We start from the raw sequence: 17,413 nt of genomic DNA on the forward strand, positions 1-17,413 counted from the left end.
TATAAAGAATTTATAAGTGTACATGTTATTGAATTAGAAATAATGTATGTCACCTAAATGGATAAAATTTGCAGTTTATTAATAATGTATTAAGTGTATTTCGTTGCTCTATAAAGAGAATATTTTACAAGATGAAACCGATTTTTATTTTATTTCTTGAATGCCAGATGCAAATGGAAAGAATTCTCCTCATTGCACTGACTGTTATTATAAGTTTCAAAAACTGTCTAATAGTCGCTTCTTCAGCGTTTCGTCTCTACCATTCTTTAAAATCCTGCTCAGTTCCCTCGTTGGCCGAACCGACCGAGAGATCCAACCGACCGTGAATAATTGCGCATTCCAAAGTTAAACAATGACTCCACAAAATCATGCGCGACTTGGGGGAACTCATTGTAGTCTCGTAAACAAAAATTCAACCTACTTGAACGGTCTCTCCGCTGTTGCGTTTGCGAATAGTGGAGAGCTCGTCGCTATTTTCTACAATAATAACGATCATACCTTTCGAAAATCTAATCTCGCTTATTTAAAAAATAGAAAGAGAAATTAACAAATCGGAAAACGTTTCGGCAATCTGTAATTTAATTATTCGTTTCATTTCACTATAATTGTCGAGCGTTTAGTATTGTTACTAGAAATGTGAAGATATTTCTGAAACAAACTGCTGACATCATAACCAAAATTTTTAACCTCCTTTCAAAAAGAAAAAAAAACGAAATGTGATATAAAAATGTGATATGCTTCGAAATAGTACAATAACTGAGAAGAGGAGGCAAATTAAAAGTTAAGATGCACCTGGAGTAATGAAATTCTGTGGAATATTTTAATAGTACTTAAAAAGTAAGGATACTCAAGCTGCAACATTATGACAGCTTTAGATAAATGACTCTACCCGCAAATTCGTTGGTTAACAAATTATCTTGCCGTACAACGTTTGCAATATAATTTCTGGAGAAATATATTTCATAACGAGAATAAAATTAGTTGGAGTAATCAATTTTATTGCTCTCTTTAATCGGACACTGAATTGTAACAAATGGGTTAAAATAAGGTAATAATCAAGTTATTAAATATTAATTTTCTGTATTAAATTAATACTTCTTGTAAACATGACAATAAACAATTGTAACATAGATAGCACGAATTAAAGAAGGTCATAAAAAATGTCCACTGAATCATACAAATTAACCAAGAAAAATACAGTGAATAAATTTCTATAACTTTCAGTTTCATCGATTGGATCAATAAAAAAAAATAGCCACCTTTAAGCTACACCTTTAACGTTTGGTTCTCGTTCACTATCGAACTAATTAAACTGAAAATTCGGATTGGACACCAAATGGTTAACGATGGCAGATGCGCAAACGGACAATTGCCTGTCAATAGATGAGAACGAGGGCACGTGCAAGGAGAACTCGAGGATCGCTGAAGTCGCAGCGAACACGCTATGCAAACTAAATAGCATAATAAAACAGATGAAGAACTGGCAGGACGATCGGGTGAAGCTGAAGAGCAACATTTGGCAGCTGAGGCTGGCGTTGCGAGTCGCTGGTAGGGAAACGGATGACGTCTTGCATGCTGATCCGCTAATCGAACACCAAAGGGCGACGATCAAACGGCTAAAGGGTGTGAACGAGGCGCTGAAGAAGGAAATCGCTGAGTCTAAAATCAGCTCGATCGAATGCGATCACGTTGCGTCTGAGGATCACCGCGGAATCGAACAACAGTTCGACGCGGAACGCATGAACGAGGAGATCGTCTATCTGCGAGCCCGGCTGGAGGAGATCGAAGACGGGCAAGAGGACACCACCGATCTAGAACACTTTAAATGCATGCTGAAGCACTTTATGACGGTCGACCACACGGTCGAGATAATATTTATCGACATAGTCAACAGGGTCGCCGAGACGATCGCGCATCTCTACGAGGAGCTCGCGAACGTGAGCGAGCACTTGCAAGTGTCTCGACTGAGGAACGACAACTTGCGCATCGAGGTCGACAGGCTGAGAGCCATGCTGCGATCGAGGTGTGACGACAGCCTGCTGGACTACCAGAAGAGGATCGTCGAGCTGGACAACTTGGCGAGCCATCTGAAGATGGAGTTGCGAGTGTGCAAGGCCAACATGGACAGCAACTCCTGGAACATGACCAACACCGATCAATGCAATCTGAGGAACGCTGAACGATTAGCGGACGAGTTGAAGAAGAAGCTGAGGAACGATTACGAGGCTCTGCTCGCAGCTGGAGACCCTAGCTGTTTGCGATACATTAAGAAGATCGTTGAGCTGAAAGTGAATTTGAAACATCTGCACGTGGAATTAAAGAGACTTCCTCGGTACTCTGACGAGGGGATTGAGTATAATAGGTACTGGCAGCAGGTGTCCACGTTGGATGTTAATTTGAAGCATATTTGTACCGAGATCGACAGATTTAAGACCGATCACGCGACGAAGAATTCGAAGCTCGGGGAGACCGAGGGTCTCGAGTATCTGAAGAAGGTGGAGGAACTTCGGGCAATGGTACAGAAGGCTCGAATGACGATAAATGGATTGACTCGGGGCTCAAATGAGGGGAAAGACGTTGAAAAATTAGGGGATCTCGTTGACAGAATGTGTCACGGGATCAAGCAATTGGAGGTGATAGTTACGTCGCACGACAGCTCGAGTGTATTCAAGAGGGTCGAGCAGCTGGAGGAGTCGATCGTTCGATTAAAAGTTGAGCTGAACGAGAAGGGCGAACGGGCGGACCTGATCAAGCAAAAGCTATCCGACACGGAAGCGTCGCTCGAGAAAAGAACCGGGGAGCTGAAGAATACGCAAAGGACGGTCTCGATTCTAACGGAGGAAAACAAAATATTGAAGGCGAAAGCGAAGACTACGGAGAGCAAGGTGTTGAAGCTCCAGCGCGAACGGGAGAACGACAAGTGTGAGATGGCGCGGCTACAACAGTCGACAAACCAGATGAACGTGATGAGGACAAAATTGCAAAACCTTCGAACTGATAAAGAAGGATTGTTCAAGGAACTCGGCCGATTGCGCGATAGTTTGCAGAAGAAAAACGACGAGATCAAGCTGATAGTTTCCGAAAAGGACGCGATGGAGAAAGCGCTGAAGACCGCCGACGTTGAAAAGAACCGGGCTGCTTCGAATGACAAGACGAAGTTGAACCAGAAAGTTGACGTCGAAAAGGCTGATCACAAAACGGAGAATAGCCCAGAAAACAATGTCCAGCTGAAGCAACTGCAGGACGAGCTGGAAACGTCCACGGGAAATCTGAATAACGCCAGGCTTGAAATCATCGGTTTAAAGGACGATAAGATGCGGCTGGAGGAGAGCATTCGTTGCTTAGAGTCGATGGAAAAAATGCGCGAACATCAGCTGGACGCTGAGAAGACTGCGGCCAGGGAGAAGGCGAAGGAACAGGCTAAATTAATGTCGGACTACAACGAGTTGGCCGAGGAGAGAATTCAGTTGAAGAACGACAGGAACCAGTTGACGATGGAGATCGACACCTTGAGGATCGAGAAGGAGCTACTCGAGAGATCTTTGAAAAATCTGAACGCGAAATATTCGGAAGTCGAGAGCGAACTCGGCGAGTCCAAGTATCAGTGCAACGTGCTTCGCGAGGAGATCAGAAACTTCAAAATAAGCACGGACGATCTAGCCTCGAGGCTCGGCGACGCCCAGGCGGAGCTGAACGGGGCCGGCGACAAAATAAAACGGCTGGAAAGCGAGAATTCGCGGAACTGCAACAGCTTACTCGAGTTGACTTTAAAAAACACCGATTTCGAGAGCCGCATGCAAGTGCTGATGGCAGAAAAGGATGACCTGACGACGCGTATTAACGAGCTCGACGCCGAGAACCGTCGGCTGAAGGATCAGCTGAATAAAGTTGAAACGGAGAACGAATATTATTCCGTCGAATTGAATAAATCGAGAACGGAGCGTGACAAAGCGGGATCGGAGAACGCGTCGCTGCGGAACACACTCGACGAAACGAAGAATAGCAACGAGACGCTGCGGAGGACAGTCGAGGACCTGAAAGTGAAGTTGAGCAATGTCTACAGCGAGCGCAGGGTGCTCGAGAATCAGTTGAAAATTTTGGAATTGATGAACGCCACGTTGAAGAAGGAAAAGGATACGCTGTACCAGGAATACGTCGACAGACTGCGACCAGAATATTCAAAAGCGGAGAGAGACGATAACGGTTCGATGAAACGCAGAGAACAGGAATGCGTTCCGGAAAAAGGCGACAATCGGGATGGGAAAGACGGCGCGAGACCGAGGAAACGCGCGAGCGAGATGACCAACGCCAAGAAGAGTGAGCTGACGAAGCTGATGGCGGAGAATAAAGCGTTGAAGTTCGAGTTGTCGAACCTGAAAAGCGAAAACTACGAGGTTAAGATGAAATTAAATCGCGCGAGAGAGGAATTCCAGAGACAACAGGTCGGCTTGCTGCAAAGCAAAAGAAACGAGACCGAGCTCAGACCAATCATGAATCTTTATTATAAAGAGATTAATAGTTACTCCAGCCATTTCTTCGACGACCCAATGGGGATCGTGACGTGTATCGATCAGGCCAGCGTTTGCTACGGCGGTGAGATAACGAATCAACAATCCGGTATGGATGTCGCGAGATTGTTGGAGCTCGCGAATAAAATGAAAATCGAGAACGTCGCCCTCAAAATGGAACTGCACAACCTGAGATGTAATTTTGTCGCTAATTTCTCGGAAGACGAGAAGAGATATCGCGAGCTGCAAGACGCATTGGGAGAGATCCGGGCTTTGAAAACGGAACTAACGAAACTGCGGGTTGAAAAGGAATCTTTACAAATTCTACTGGAAGCATCTGAAACGAAATTGCGCCGACTGGAGTCGGAGAAGGTCGCTTTGAAAGACGAACTGTACGCCTTGAGAAATATGAATGCCGACTTGAAACGGAAAGCGAACGAATTACAAAACAATTATCAAAAATTGAGGGAGAGGAGCAGGAATTTCGAAGGCTGCATAATGGGAGCGCTGAAGAAAATAAAGAAGTACACCATGAGCATGGCCGATATCACTGACGACGATCTGAAAGATCTGTTAACAATGCTGATTTCGAACGAACAATTTTTGCAATCGATAGACGAGGTGAAAGTGATCTGCGAAGATTCTCGCTATGCCGACGCCGCGACGGTATAATTAACGTTACTGTAGTAACGATATTTTTGCTGTGATCGAAATGGAAGTAAAATGAAGCTAGTAAAATACAATCGATATTATAACTTCCTGATAGCTTTAATGTCGCTGTTTGTAACAATATACAATTGCAAATGTTAACTCGGCGAAGCAGATATTTTTCCCGAACACTAAATTGTTAATTTGGACATTAACAATAAGATTGTGAAATATTTGAAAAAGTCCTGTAAATTTCAAGAAACACTACATTGTGGCGCTATAGCTCCAAATAAATTATCAATCAAATAGTTAATCAAATGTAGAGTCACTACAAAAATAAAGTCACCGTTTGTTACGTGACGTAAATTACTTCTGGAAGACTGCGGCTCTTATTTTTATTTTTAAAAAATTAGTACAGTACTTAATGTTAGTACATTAGGAAGAAGAAGAAGAACATCTGTTAAAGCTGCAATTTGTACTTCGTCTTGGCAGCGTTTCAACCTGTTGCTAAACAACTTGTTGAATTATTATGTGAATTAGCAACCACAGACATCCAATGAGAATATTTGTGCCTGGTTCTTTTTTTTTATTTTATGGGTTTATGTCGCATCAACTGTTAGGTTGTTCAAACTCTAGTACCTTTACAAAGTAGTTATAAAGTTTACCTTAAATCATTAGAATATACAGTTACACATACAATACGCAATAAGAATAATTTTTTGAGCAATATTCAGTTCGAGAAATTGTGTTCATTTGTGAGATATCGTTTTCTACCATATCATATTTCAAATATCGCCGCGCTTTCCAGCGTTTTCAATTTTTCGCGTTCGGTCTCTTCTTCTTCTTTTATCCATTGGAGGTGGAGACACCAATTTAAAGAAGTGGCAACGTTGATTGCATGGTGTACCTCAAAGTCATCCAATTTGGGGCCACGAACATGAAAGAATTCGACAGAAGTCTCACCTCTATAATAATGCTCTGTATCTATACAAAATAGATCGTATATGTCTGTCAATGCATATCAGAACAAAATAGATTATAATTAATTCCTTACTTGTTTAATAAGAATTCTAAGCAGCTCAAAATGCCCAGAAAACTTTCTAGTCGTCTTGCAAGAAAGTTCTTTTATATTTGCCCCTAAATAGTCATTTTAATACGCAGCTTTTAATTCCGGTCCATTGATATTATATTCCGTACGTAGAGCTCGCGATTGAATTTACTTTTAATGTACAGAAACTTAGAGAAAAATTCTTACTAGTTTAAAATCACTTAAAATGATTGAGAAATGTTCTAGTGTTTTTTTAAAGAATGAGATTCCTTTTTTATTTTTTCCCCTTAATACGCGATACCACTGTTGACACGGAAATTGGTAACAATCAAGATGGCTGCTACCAAGTCGAGTATATCCAATGATAATCCAACAAAGAAAGAGGACGAATTCAATGAATTTTACACGGAAGTATGTACCACTTCATCCGACTGTGTATCGTTAACAATATTTCTTCACGCGAAAATTCATTTTATATAATAATTCGTAGTTACATAACCTTATTTCAAGGGTTATCAAACGTCAACCTGAACGCATTAAAGGGGAAACAATAAATGTAACGTTAGGACGATGTACATAGTTAAGTCTTGTTTACTATATTGTGCCTAAGATCGTGCGGAATGTTGTGAACAAGATTGTTTCTCCGGTAAAAGATTGAGTTAAAAATAAACCTAACCTATACAAAGCATACGCGCGTTCCAAACAATTCGTTGTCTCGTATAATTTCCCGAGAATCTTGTTGTTTGCATAGGTGAAGGAAATCGAGAAAAGGGACTCGGTATTGACACCTAAACAACAAATTGACAGACTCCTTCGGCCTGGATCCTCATACTTTAACTTAAATCCTTTTGAAGTGTTACAAATTGATCCATCCACCTCCATAGATGAAATCAAAAAGAAATACCGACGTGTAAGTTGTTTATCTTTCTATTTGTGTAGTGTACATATATAGTCCAAGAATTTGTAACACTGTATCATTTGTATTTTCCAGATGTCAATTCTTGTTCACCCTGACAAAAATCAAGATGATGCAGAACGTGCACAACAAGCATTTGAAAGTATGTATTAGGTTTAGTTGCATGTAACAACAGGTTCTTAACGCATTATAGGTTACTACTTTTTCCTTTATTACATTCTTTATGGTCGAATAAAATTAAAATTCTATGTATATAGAGATAAAAATAATATTAGAATACCAGCGAACTCATCGTAGTATTAGGTTGTAGCATATGTAATGACCAATTTCAAAAAAACTTGTCATTTGTTGACAGAATATGACGATTACAATGATGCTTTCTTCAATCAATCAGTTTTATTTGGAGAGAAATTATGTTTGTTTAAAGTTACTGTTATGAATCTGACATTTCCTATGTAGCAACCTAATACTTCATATACTCTACTTTATAGTACTTCGTATGCAACTAGACAGAACTAAAAGGTAATCATTAATTTGACAAATAATTGTGTAGAAAAATTATAATGCAACATTCTCTATTTAGAAACTATATGACTTCATATCCTATTGTATTATTTCATCATTAAGTTGGATGAGTTTTACGAAGTAAAATATATATCGTCAATGTTATACTACTTGTTATAGTTGTCAATAAGGCATGGAAGACATTGGAAAATGAAGAAACCAGAGCAAAATGCATGGATGTTATTGAAGAAGCGAAAGCTCGTACAGATCACATGGTAAAGATACAAAATGAAAACTTCTGTTTATTTAAACAAGCACGTGTAACATTAAAAAATCAATTAGATTTCAGAAAAGAAGAAGAAATTGAAAAAAGAAGGAAAAGCAGATGGTGTAACAATGCTTGAAGAAGAAACGGAAGAAGGCTACACGCATGCCGTTTGGGTGATGACGATGAAACTCTTCGCTGACATGGAGAGAAGAAGGTTGATAACCATTCAGGAAATATAAGCTGTTTAGGAAAGTAATTTGAATTAATAATATTTTTGTTTAATGTTTAGGAGAGAATTAGCAACCAGAGACGCAGAACAGCGTAAAAGGAAACGGGAAGAAGAATTATCGGCAGAAGCGCAGGCCGCGTTAGAGCGTGAGTGGCAAAAGAATTTTGAAGAATCACGACAATCAAGAGTCGACAGCTGGAAAGCCTTTCAGTCTGGTTCTAGTGCTACAAAACAAAAGAAAGCAAAGAAACTGAAAGCATTCAGGCCACCAAAAACGAAAGCTGAATCACGATAATTGTACAGTTTTTGTTTCTGGCACTTGGCATAAATTATTTCATCTGGTGTTTCATATTTCTTGCAAAATTTTCACCATGTGACACGAAATAACGGAATTCATTGAATATGTCGAATTGAAATTGTTCTTTGAATTTATTTGTTAATTGAAAATTGTGATTTAAAAGTAGTTGAGAATGTGTTGAATCAGGTGTCGAACTGGTGAGTGTGTTATAAATAAGAGTGACGTGTGAGTTGAGCAGAAGAGCATGAAAATAAGTTCTGTGTGTATCTTTTAAGAGTAATTGTAATGTATGTTTGTGGAACAAAAATATCTGCGAGTATGTATATGGGTACATAGTTGTGATCAATTTACATGGCCTGGTTAAGTTAAATCTTAATGAAAAAATTCCATGTGACCAATTGTTTGACAATTAGTATGAAACTTAAGGCAGTTGTACTGTTATCATGCATTACTGTATAAATTGTACATTTCATAATTATTTGACTTTGAAGCCGAGTATACATCACATTTTAATATCTCTCAAACCAAATGGTATGCACGGTTATCTCTACAAGTTGTTTCTGTAGGTGTAGTAACGACAAGTACTTGAAATTAATCAAAATAAGATGATTAATTCGATTATTTATTTAAATTTCATTCGAAGCCTGCAGCATGTACAGTATTTCTTAATAATAACAACTTAAAAGGCCATGTAGTCATAACTTCCGGTGTCCAATAGGTGAACGTGTAAAAAAGAAGAAAAAGAACAAACTGTTGCATCTCAACGTACACTTGGTCCAATTGTAATTTGTAAGATTACTATAAGGAAATTAATGTTCTAAATGCGTAACTTTTCTCTTCGAGTAGCGTTTACTAACACACGAAAGTCAATGTCGTACAAGTGCCGATCGAACGTACGTGATCAACCGTGAGAGAAAAATTTTTTTATTGACGGTATTAAAAAGAGTGAATGACCGAACGAAGTGGAATCAATCGTTAGACTTTCTTTCTTATTTCGCAATTACGACCGTTAACACATTAATACTGCGGATTAGCCTCCGATGCCATAAGCTGCGCCACTACTGATCTGTATTTCGACATGATATTAGTAATCGGCTCGCCATTAGGTATTACGGGATAATGCATTAAATAGTACACACTAATAAACCGCATCATTTATTTATGACAAATATACAAATCACAATCGAAATATTCGTTCGTATATTGTTGTTTGTCTATATACAAGAATCTTTTTCGTTTTTTAATGATACATCATAAGTCACACGATTTTGTATTTTATGGTAATAGAATCGGATTTTAACTTCGTATTTGTATACTAAAGCATTAGTGGTTAATGTATTGTTTCTCATTCAGTTTAACCATTCATCATTAGTGTAGCCACCTTGTACATTATAACATCTACGGGATAATATATGTAAATATAAATACATATCAACATATGTAAATGATTCAGTAGTTACGCTTAAAAACACTTTGAAAAACATAGCACTTATGTAAAACGAATTAATTGAATTTGAAGTGATAACCGAGCTAACATGAATGGTATGTTTTTTATTTAGAGAAAAATTTGCAACATTCCATATTATTTATAATATATCGCTAGACAACGAGCTTATAAATCTTTTGCTATTATTATATATTGTATTTGCAATTGAGATTCGTAGTTATCATATTCTTCTCGTTTTTTTTTCTATATTATAACTTCAAACAAAGGTTCAACAAAAGGTGCTTGTTTTTTAGAATTTTGTATGTTTCATAATTTATAGAAGATTATTTAAACGAAGTGAACTACTGGGATGAAGTGTAGTAAAAGAAAGGAAGTGTCTAAGTAAGTAATATTGAAATTACGATTTCCTTGACAATATTAATTAACAATAGATTATCTCTAATATTCATTATGAGGAAAAAAAATCATTTCAAAACAAATAGTACATTTTCTAATTTAATAATGACATTACAAACTCGTAAGTAGCTTTTTTAAAAATTTTCATACAATTCTAAAACGGACAATTAGTTTTTCGATGAATATACAATATATATTGAAAATATTGCAATGATTTTGAATCTACAAAATAAGATGTAAGAAACAACGACTGAATAAAAATATATTTGAACACGCTATTTATCGTTTATTTACAAGAAATACATTTATTTACAAATCTGTGCATTACAAAAATATATTTACCTGCGCACATAAGCGTGTGCATTGATTAACGTGTAGACACAGAGTGAGGTAGACACAGTTTCAACAATACATTTTTCTATCGAACAACAAGAATATTTAAAATACACATTTGCGCGCTGAAAACAGTAACACATACCATTCGCAAAATCGTGTACGAACGTTTTCTTCTAGTGCGAAATACACTTGTAATGAGAACACGTTTCAATACTTGAACATATCGATATTTCTTAGAATTATATAACAATAACAGTACACTTACGTTTTATATAAAACATCACTTTACATCGATCGTTATCTGAACTTTCATATAGTATATATTGCTCATTTTGAGGCATCAGAAACATTTCATAACATGACACATTAGTTTAAAATTATACGGAAAAGAACAATTTCTTCTCCATAATAATATGAATGAAATACTGCATGTGTATACCGAGTTTCCCCTGTTTGATAATTAAGCTAAATAATACAATTCAAGTTGCAAAAGTGGTAATGAGATCATATTATATAAAATTGATTTTCCGAATTCATTAATATTGATTGTATTCATTGTAATTTCGTTTTTGATTGACTTCTCTTTTTCCTGTTTTTACTAATTCTAGTGCTATAATCTAAACCAGTGCTAGTCGCGCTTAATTTAGGGGATTGTCCAGGATTTATGTGTTTTCCTTGAATTTCGAAACATTTGGTGTTACTATTATACGTTGTTTGTGCAGAGTCAGCCGGAATGGAACGAGGAATAGGACTTAGAGGTTTCCTATTACGTTGTAATACAACTGATGACGACGTTACAGATCTAAAATATTTAAAAATCAAACATAATGTTCAAATTATTCATAAGAAATTATATATTAATACAATTTACCAGAGGCATGCAAGAACCCGAAAATGTCGAAACGGGACGGGTGCAGAATTTTATTCGGGTTCGAGATGGGTTCTCGAAAATTTTTAGGAATCCCGATATATTCCAGAACCCAACTCGTCCTGACCATCGGGTTCTCTCACATCTCTACAATTTACCTACCTATTCTTACTACTGGGAAGTCGTGAAGTGTCTAATGGAGCAAGCTTTACATTCTTTGACCACGCAGCAGGTGACATAGTTGAATGCCAAGCTGACTGATAATTTGTATATTTTGTTGGACTTAAACTATGTCCTGCATTGTTTAGAGTAATATTAATGCTTAGAAAACAGTATAAGTTTTCCAAATGATATACATATTACTTAGAAGATTATACCTTGAAATGTAGAGACATTTAAAGATTCTCCCATAAATTTGATAGGAGTAGTCTTTATGGTAGAAAAGCTCTCTCTGGTAGATAGAATATATGGTACAGGACTGACTACAATCTTCTCATTAAACACAGTTCCAAGTTTATTTCTACTGGTAGTAGGCCTGAAAAGTTTATCATCTATGGCAAGTGTGTCCTCCTGTCCACTTTTGATTCTACCATTATATACAGGATTATCATATTTCCTGTAAATCAGGATTGTAAATACAATTCATATACATAGCATAGATTTTTTGAAAATAGTAATTCTAGCAGAAATGCTTTAAATCAATTGAAGTATTCATATATTAGAGGAAATATTATGAAAAAGCTAATAAATATTTTCTATTTGCAACATATGTACATACGTGAAAATCATTTATGTTAGCAATTTTAATTGAAGACTTTCTACGAGGTATAATACATATGAACATACTTCCGAATCTCTGGAGTGTTTGCATGAACAATTTCTTTCCTTATTGGTATAATGTGATCTTCCATCATCCTGCTCTTGCCGCTTGAAAATCTGTTATCCAGAGGGATAGTTTCTTCATACCATATCGACTTGTTACTCTTCGCAGAACTTTTATTACTATAAATGGGTGCCATTCGTATTTGCAGAGCTTCCTCAAAATCTCTCTCAATTTCGTTTTCTTTACTTGGAAATAATTCAGATATCACATACTCAAAGAGCATATCGAGTATCTTATCCTGCTGTGTGTTCTGCGATTTATGCTTAGATAAAGCTTTTCTTTCCTGTAAAAGATAAACTATATGTACACAACAATATACTCTAGATCTTGTGTTTTTTGGTCGTACTAAGTAATTCTAATCAACAAGCCTAGCTTATAGAAAAATTTGACCAGGTACTTGCCACCTTTACAGATTGGTTATGTTCTGAGAATGCTTCGTCGTCAAACGAATCAAAAGTAGTCTTTGTTTGATTACTGTTTTTGCCAAGGTTTTCACAGTTTGCTTTAGTCAACAGAAATGGATTTTTTCCAACAATCCTGAAATGCGGTATTTGTTTTTTCCATTGCATACACTCTTCCAACAGAGCTGTTTGGGTCACTTGATCGCCATCTTCGTAAAGTGTATTTTCAATAGCGTCCCACTGCTGCACAACTTTCGCGGTGGTAATATCTTCTAAGTCTGTCAAAGAAGATGTACAGACTGTTGTTCTGCTGACTTCAGCCGATGTCGACACCTGACCATCGGTATCTTTCCATGGCTTTTTCTTTTGTAGACTTGGTAGTTGAAAATGTTTGCTAGACTCATTGTCATTATCCTTGTACTCCCTCGCATATGAAAATTTGTCTGCCGCTTTTGTGTTTTGGATTAGTGAAATGGATCTGCGTTAACATTAATTTCATGTCATTTCTAGTTACAATAGTTATTTTTTATCTAAAAAAGATCTAATCTAAATTATCAGAATCTAGATTAAAAATCTAATTATCTATGAAAATATAAGGAAAACAACGAATATTTTATTGTAATACCTACGTATTTCGTTTAGCTGTCTTTTTATGCATTTCATGCTTCTTAAAATGTATTTTTGTTTAATCGACAGACGATTTATGTATGTAGACTTCTTTCCCACCTTTTTATTAAGTGAAATCTTGCACAGGGTTCACGTTAATTTTATTGATTATCTCATTAGCAGCACATCTTTAACCAGAACTTTTCTTCTGAATCATTTTACCATCACTGTACTACTATTGATTCGGTAATTTCCTTCAACAAATGAATTTTTTTCATCGGAAAAGATTATATACTCAGCATTCATAATCCATCCGGAAATTTGTATTTTATTCAAATACATAAATATACCCCGCCACGAAGTATTTAAAAACTGATGAATGTAGCTCTCTAAAGAGCAACCCTAATTCCCAGCGCACATGCGCGTCTGTGCAACGCTATCGTGTGTACGGTTCCAAAAATAATCGCGATATCTAAGATCAGCTAAAATAAAATCAGAAGTGAAATTTAAAGACGTATGCAGCAAATATTACAAAAACATTTATTTATTTTCCTTGTATTCCAACCAAGAACAGTTTAAGTTCCAAATAAAACAATTTAATATATAAATGGAACCGCAGAGTACAAGTTTAACGTATTATTATTATGTAAACTGTAAATGATCAGACTTGAGGATACATAATAATAATGAAACAATAATTGAAAAAAGAAGTAGATTAGTCAAACATTTTTTCCAAATTTCAAACGACTGTTGTTGTCTGTGCTTTTAGAGTTCGCATACGCCGCTTGGTGCAGCACTATACCAGAGGCTCCAAATCCCGACAATCTCGATTTCTTTCTGTTGAAGTAAATAAGCGTCAATGTCAAGAAAATGTATCTCTATTGTCAAATATTAAGTTCGTAATGAACTACTCAAGAATAGTAAGAAATGGAAAGGAAAAACAGTACGAATTTCTAAATGTTTCATATGTTTAAATCCTTTCCTGTCATGTTAAGAATGAACTTGAACCATTGAATGATTACAGGCTACTTGATCGCGCTGTCGGTGTTTTTATCGTTTTGTTTACCTGCGATTTAATTCAATCGAAAGGAGTAATATCTCCTTAAACAGAAAGACACTTGTAAAATGTTGCACGAGGTATTGTTGTCATTGTGGGGGTGTTCGACCAATGTTTTAGAACTTTTGGAAACGAATGTAAGGTTAAAATAATTCGATGGTACAATTTTCTGTATATCGAGTCTAAACATTAATATTTTTCGATTATCGCTTCTAGACGGTAGATCTTGAAAAATATTTACATCCTGGGGAACGTGCATTACTTAAAAGAATATTGGACATAGTTGAGGAGTGCAATGTTATTAGAAACTTTATTCAAGAGTATACAACATTCAATATTACGAAATCTAATGAAGGTACATAATATTCTTCTTATCGATCAGAATTTATTACATTTTATATTTAACCACAGTCTAATCTCGGTAACTGTAATTATTTTATAGAATTACAAAATCTACATCAAGGTTTATATTTACAAGCTCTCTGTGAAGGAATGGATCAAGCTTTAGAACCATTCCGCGAAGAAATTGTTGATTTAGAGAGCATAGTTCTTCATGACAGTTATACACCGTTATCATTAATTCTCTGTCGTGTCCAGAAGTATACAGGTTTATTTTCTGTTCTGAATTCTATTATAAGAGAAGTAAGTCTGTTCAAATATTATATTGCCCTGTAATAGTGATTACAAGCGCAATAAACTCATACTTTGACTTCACATTATTCTAGATTAGTACGCAAAAGATTCATGGTTGTAAACTGTTACAATGTTTACACCAAAATATGCATACTGGTATTCCTGAAGTAAAAAAGGCTTTGGAAAAGTGAGTGATCTCTGTAATTGGTATTCTGATAGCCTGTTTGTTAATTGGTTTGTTGTTATTTAGGATATCCCTCAGTATACATATAGTTTTTTACAAACAATTAACAAGCTGGCTTTTGTATGGTAATTTGGAGGACACACACAATGAGTTTTTTATCCAAAAAATGTCGGATGGACAAAACAGCTTGATGTTGGCAGATAATAAGAACAATGCTGATACAAAAAATGTAAAAATAAACTCGGATATGTGGGATTACAATGTTCAAATGGACATGTTACCTGCTTACATTAGACCATCATTAGCAGCTAAGATTTTGACTATAGGGCAAACTATTATAATGTTTGGGAATGATCCAAGGCAAAAGAAAGGTAAGTTGCTCGTGTAAAATTCTCTGTTTGCAATTATGTAGACTAAAAATACTAAAATTGTCTCTATTGCTTATAGATTTCGCAGTAGACGATCAGACCGAATTTTCTATATGGGGAGATAAAGAATACGAGTATTTTCTTAAGATTCAAAATCTTCAGAAAAACCCTATTTTTAATATTATCGAATTTGAACGTACAATCGACGAATTGAAACGTTGTGTAACTGAATTATTATGGCGAGTTGCCGTCGAGGAATCTCAACTAGTACAACAGCTTAAATTAGTAAAAGACTTTTTCCTTATGGGTCGGGGTGATTTGTTTCTCGAATTTGTTAGACTCACTGCGCATATACTGAACAAATCGCCGACGAATCATACGTCCAGAGATATCAATCTAGCTTTTCAAATTGCGTTAAGAAAAATGCACTTGAACGATGAAAGTGCTATGGAGAGTTTTAATTTTTTAGTACCAGTTCCAACGGAAGATAGCGATGAAGCTGAAACAGACGGTGCAGAAATTACAGATAGAGAACGGGAGGATCCCATTGGTACAGTCTTACTTTTTGAAGGATTTTTTTAATGACCAAAAATTTTAAGCTAATTTTAAATTAATTATCTGTTTGGTTAAATGTAGAAAGGCGCGGATGGGGGATGATCATTTTAAAGTACAAAGTCATATGGCCATTACACTTACTATTTAGTCCATCTGCTTTAGTCGATTATAATACATTATTTCGATTTTTATTGAGAGTTAAGAAAACTCAAATTGATCTGTGGAATCTATGGAGTGAGCACATGTATAATAAGAACATGTAAGATATAATTATAATATTAGTTGTACAAGCATACGCGTATTATATGTTCGTTTCTAATTTTCAGTGATATAGGTGTAATACAACTAAGAAATAATTTAATATTTATTATTGATAATTTACAATACTACCTACAAGTGGACGTATTAGAAAGTCAATACACTATAATGGAAGCGAATATGAAAAATACTCGGAATTTCGAAGACGTGCAAAAAGCACACTCTATTTTTCTGGCGAACGTTATGTCTCAAACATTTTTGCTGGGAAGTACAACGGAACGGAAAAATCCTGTATGTTATACTCCAATTGGTAAATTGAATAAATATATCAATAATCATATGATTCGTGTGTTTATTAAATATTTTTTAACAGGTAAATAAATTGATAAAACTTTTACTGCGACTTTGCGACGATTTTATCTTGCAAGCATCGATGTGGGAAGTAGGCAATTTACTTTTAACAGAGAAGGAAGAACTCAAAACGTTGTCTGACACACTTGAGAGTTTAATGAGCTGGCTGACGAAAACATTAAACAGAGTCCGTGCACAACCTAGTGGAGAACACTTGGCACAATTATTATTGAGACTGGATTTCAACAGATGGTTCAGCAAAAAGATATGAACGAAACGAGTTACTCTAAATATTTAATAACTTCCGAACAGTGCCCTTAAAAGAATGGTACATTCATACTGATATTTCATTTCAAAATTCACTTTCTTTTTTCAGATTAATTTCTCAAACGTAATTCTTATTTATTGTGTTGTATCATTCGAAATATAAAATAATTGAGTTGTTTCTTCAATTCAAAAACGTAATTGAATAAAACTACTATTTGCTGATTTAATTATTACAAACATGTAAGTAAAGATAAAGATAATAAGTTTAATGTTCATGTGTATGTAAACAGTATTAAACTTTTTTTAATATTTTTTTATTATCTAAATAAATCTTTATTGAATTAAGAAATTCGTAGCCCTAATTCAAGCGCTTTGTACGCATGT

At 35.8% G+C, this 17,413-nt stretch overlaps 4 protein-coding genes across 6 annotated transcripts; 3 read left to right on the forward strand and 1 right to left on the reverse strand.

Moving 5' to 3' along the window:
- The first annotated feature begins 1,346 nt into the window (after positions 1-1,346).
- On the forward strand, positions 1,347-5,620 carry LOC143354870 (uncharacterized). Its single transcript, XM_076789246.1, has one exon. The coding sequence runs from the start codon at positions 1,347-1,349 to the stop codon at positions 5,178-5,180; it is 3,834 nt and encodes a 1,277-aa protein (XP_076645361.1). The 3' UTR covers positions 5,181-5,620.
- Positions 5,621-6,485: 865 nt separating this feature from the next.
- LOC143354761 (dnaJ homolog subfamily C member 8) lies at positions 6,486-9,608 on the forward strand. Its single transcript, XM_076789064.1, has 6 exons — positions 6,486-6,615; positions 6,956-7,114; positions 7,196-7,262; positions 7,805-7,899; positions 7,967-8,106; positions 8,182-9,608. Exons 1-6 carry the CDS (start codon positions 6,538-6,540, stop codon positions 8,414-8,416), a joined length of 774 nt encoding a protein of 257 aa, XP_076645179.1. The 5' UTR covers positions 6,486-6,537; the 3' UTR covers positions 8,417-9,608.
- Positions 9,609-10,803: 1,195 nt separating this feature from the next.
- Positions 10,804-13,773, reverse strand: LOC143354758 (uncharacterized). 3 transcript variants are annotated; one of them, XM_076789056.1, is made up of 6 exons: positions 13,380-13,773; positions 12,751-13,228; positions 12,313-12,632; positions 11,844-12,082; positions 11,629-11,761; positions 10,804-11,400 (listed from the first exon to the last, which is right to left on the reverse strand). In XM_076789056.1, exons 1-6 carry the CDS (start codon positions 13,406-13,408, stop codon positions 11,151-11,153), a joined length of 1,449 nt encoding a protein of 482 aa, XP_076645171.1. In that variant the 5' UTR covers positions 13,409-13,773; the 3' UTR covers positions 10,804-11,150. The 3 variants fall into 3 exon arrangements, with proteins under 3 accessions (XP_076645171.1, XP_076645170.1, XP_076645169.1); XM_076789055.1 differs by having other exon boundaries at positions 12,754-13,228; positions 13,376-13,773; XM_076789054.1 differs by having other exon boundaries at positions 13,376-13,773.
- A 386-nt stretch (positions 13,774-14,159) lies between these two features.
- Positions 14,160-17,370, forward strand: Grip75 (gamma-tubulin complex component 4). The gene is made up of 10 exons (XM_076789049.1): positions 14,160-14,299; positions 14,381-14,550; positions 14,630-14,768; positions 14,856-15,055; positions 15,139-15,233; positions 15,297-15,601; positions 15,678-16,148; positions 16,235-16,412; positions 16,480-16,702; positions 16,785-17,370. The coding sequence occupies exons 2-10, from the start codon at positions 14,482-14,484 to the stop codon at positions 17,031-17,033; spliced, it is 1,929 nt and encodes a 642-aa protein (XP_076645164.1). The 5' UTR covers positions 14,160-14,299; positions 14,381-14,481; the 3' UTR covers positions 17,034-17,370.
- The last annotated feature ends 43 nt before the right edge of the window (positions 17,371-17,413 follow it).

This window comes from Halictus rubicundus, chromosome 6 (genome assembly GCF_050948215.1).
Source record: "Halictus rubicundus isolate RS-2024b chromosome 6, iyHalRubi1_principal, whole genome shotgun sequence".
Lineage (NCBI taxonomy): Eukaryota > Metazoa > Arthropoda > Insecta > Hymenoptera > Halictidae > Halictus > Halictus rubicundus.

What these genes read in the sequence shown, in the direction of transcription:
- LOC143354870 (XM_076789246.1), top strand. Translation starts at nt 1,347, where the DNA reads ATGGCAGATGCGCAAACGGACAATTGCCTGTCAATAGATGAGAACGAG.
- LOC143354761 (XM_076789064.1), top strand. Translation starts at nt 6,538, where the DNA reads ATGGCTGCTACCAAGTCGAGTATATCCAATGATAATCCAACAAAGAAA. An exon ending in TCAAAAAGAAATACCGACGT is followed by an intron (nt 7,115 to 7,195) that starts GTAAGTTGTTTA and finishes TGTATTTTCCAG; the next exon opens with ATGTCAATTCTTGTTCACCC. An exon ending in GCTGACATGGAGAGAAGAAG is followed by an intron (nt 8,107 to 8,181) that starts GTTGATAACCAT and finishes TTTAATGTTTAG; the next exon opens with GAGAGAATTAGCAACCAGAG.
- LOC143354758 (XM_076789054.1), bottom strand. Translation starts at nt 13,413, where the DNA reads ATGAAATGCATAAAAAGACAGCTAAACGAAATACGTAG. An exon ending in AACACTCCAGAGATTCGGAA is followed by an intron (nt 12,083 to 12,312) that starts GTATGTTCATAT and finishes CCTGATTTACAG; the next exon opens with GAAATATGATAATCCTGTAT. An exon ending in AAATGTCTCTACATTTCAAG is followed by an intron (nt 11,762 to 11,843) that starts GTATAATCTTCT and finishes TAAACAATGCAG; the next exon opens with GACATAGTTTAAGTCCAACA.
- Grip75 (XM_076789049.1), top strand. Translation starts at nt 14,482, where the DNA reads ATGTTGCACGAGGTATTGTTGTCATTGTGGGGGTGTTCGACCAATGTT. An exon ending in GTAAAAAAGGCTTTGGAAAA is followed by an intron (nt 15,234 to 15,296) that starts GTGAGTGATCTC and finishes GTTGTTATTTAG; the next exon opens with GATATCCCTCAGTATACATA. An exon ending in CAACGGAACGGAAAAATCCT is followed by an intron (nt 16,703 to 16,784) that starts GTATGTTATACT and finishes ATTTTTTAACAG; the next exon opens with GTAAATAAATTGATAAAACT.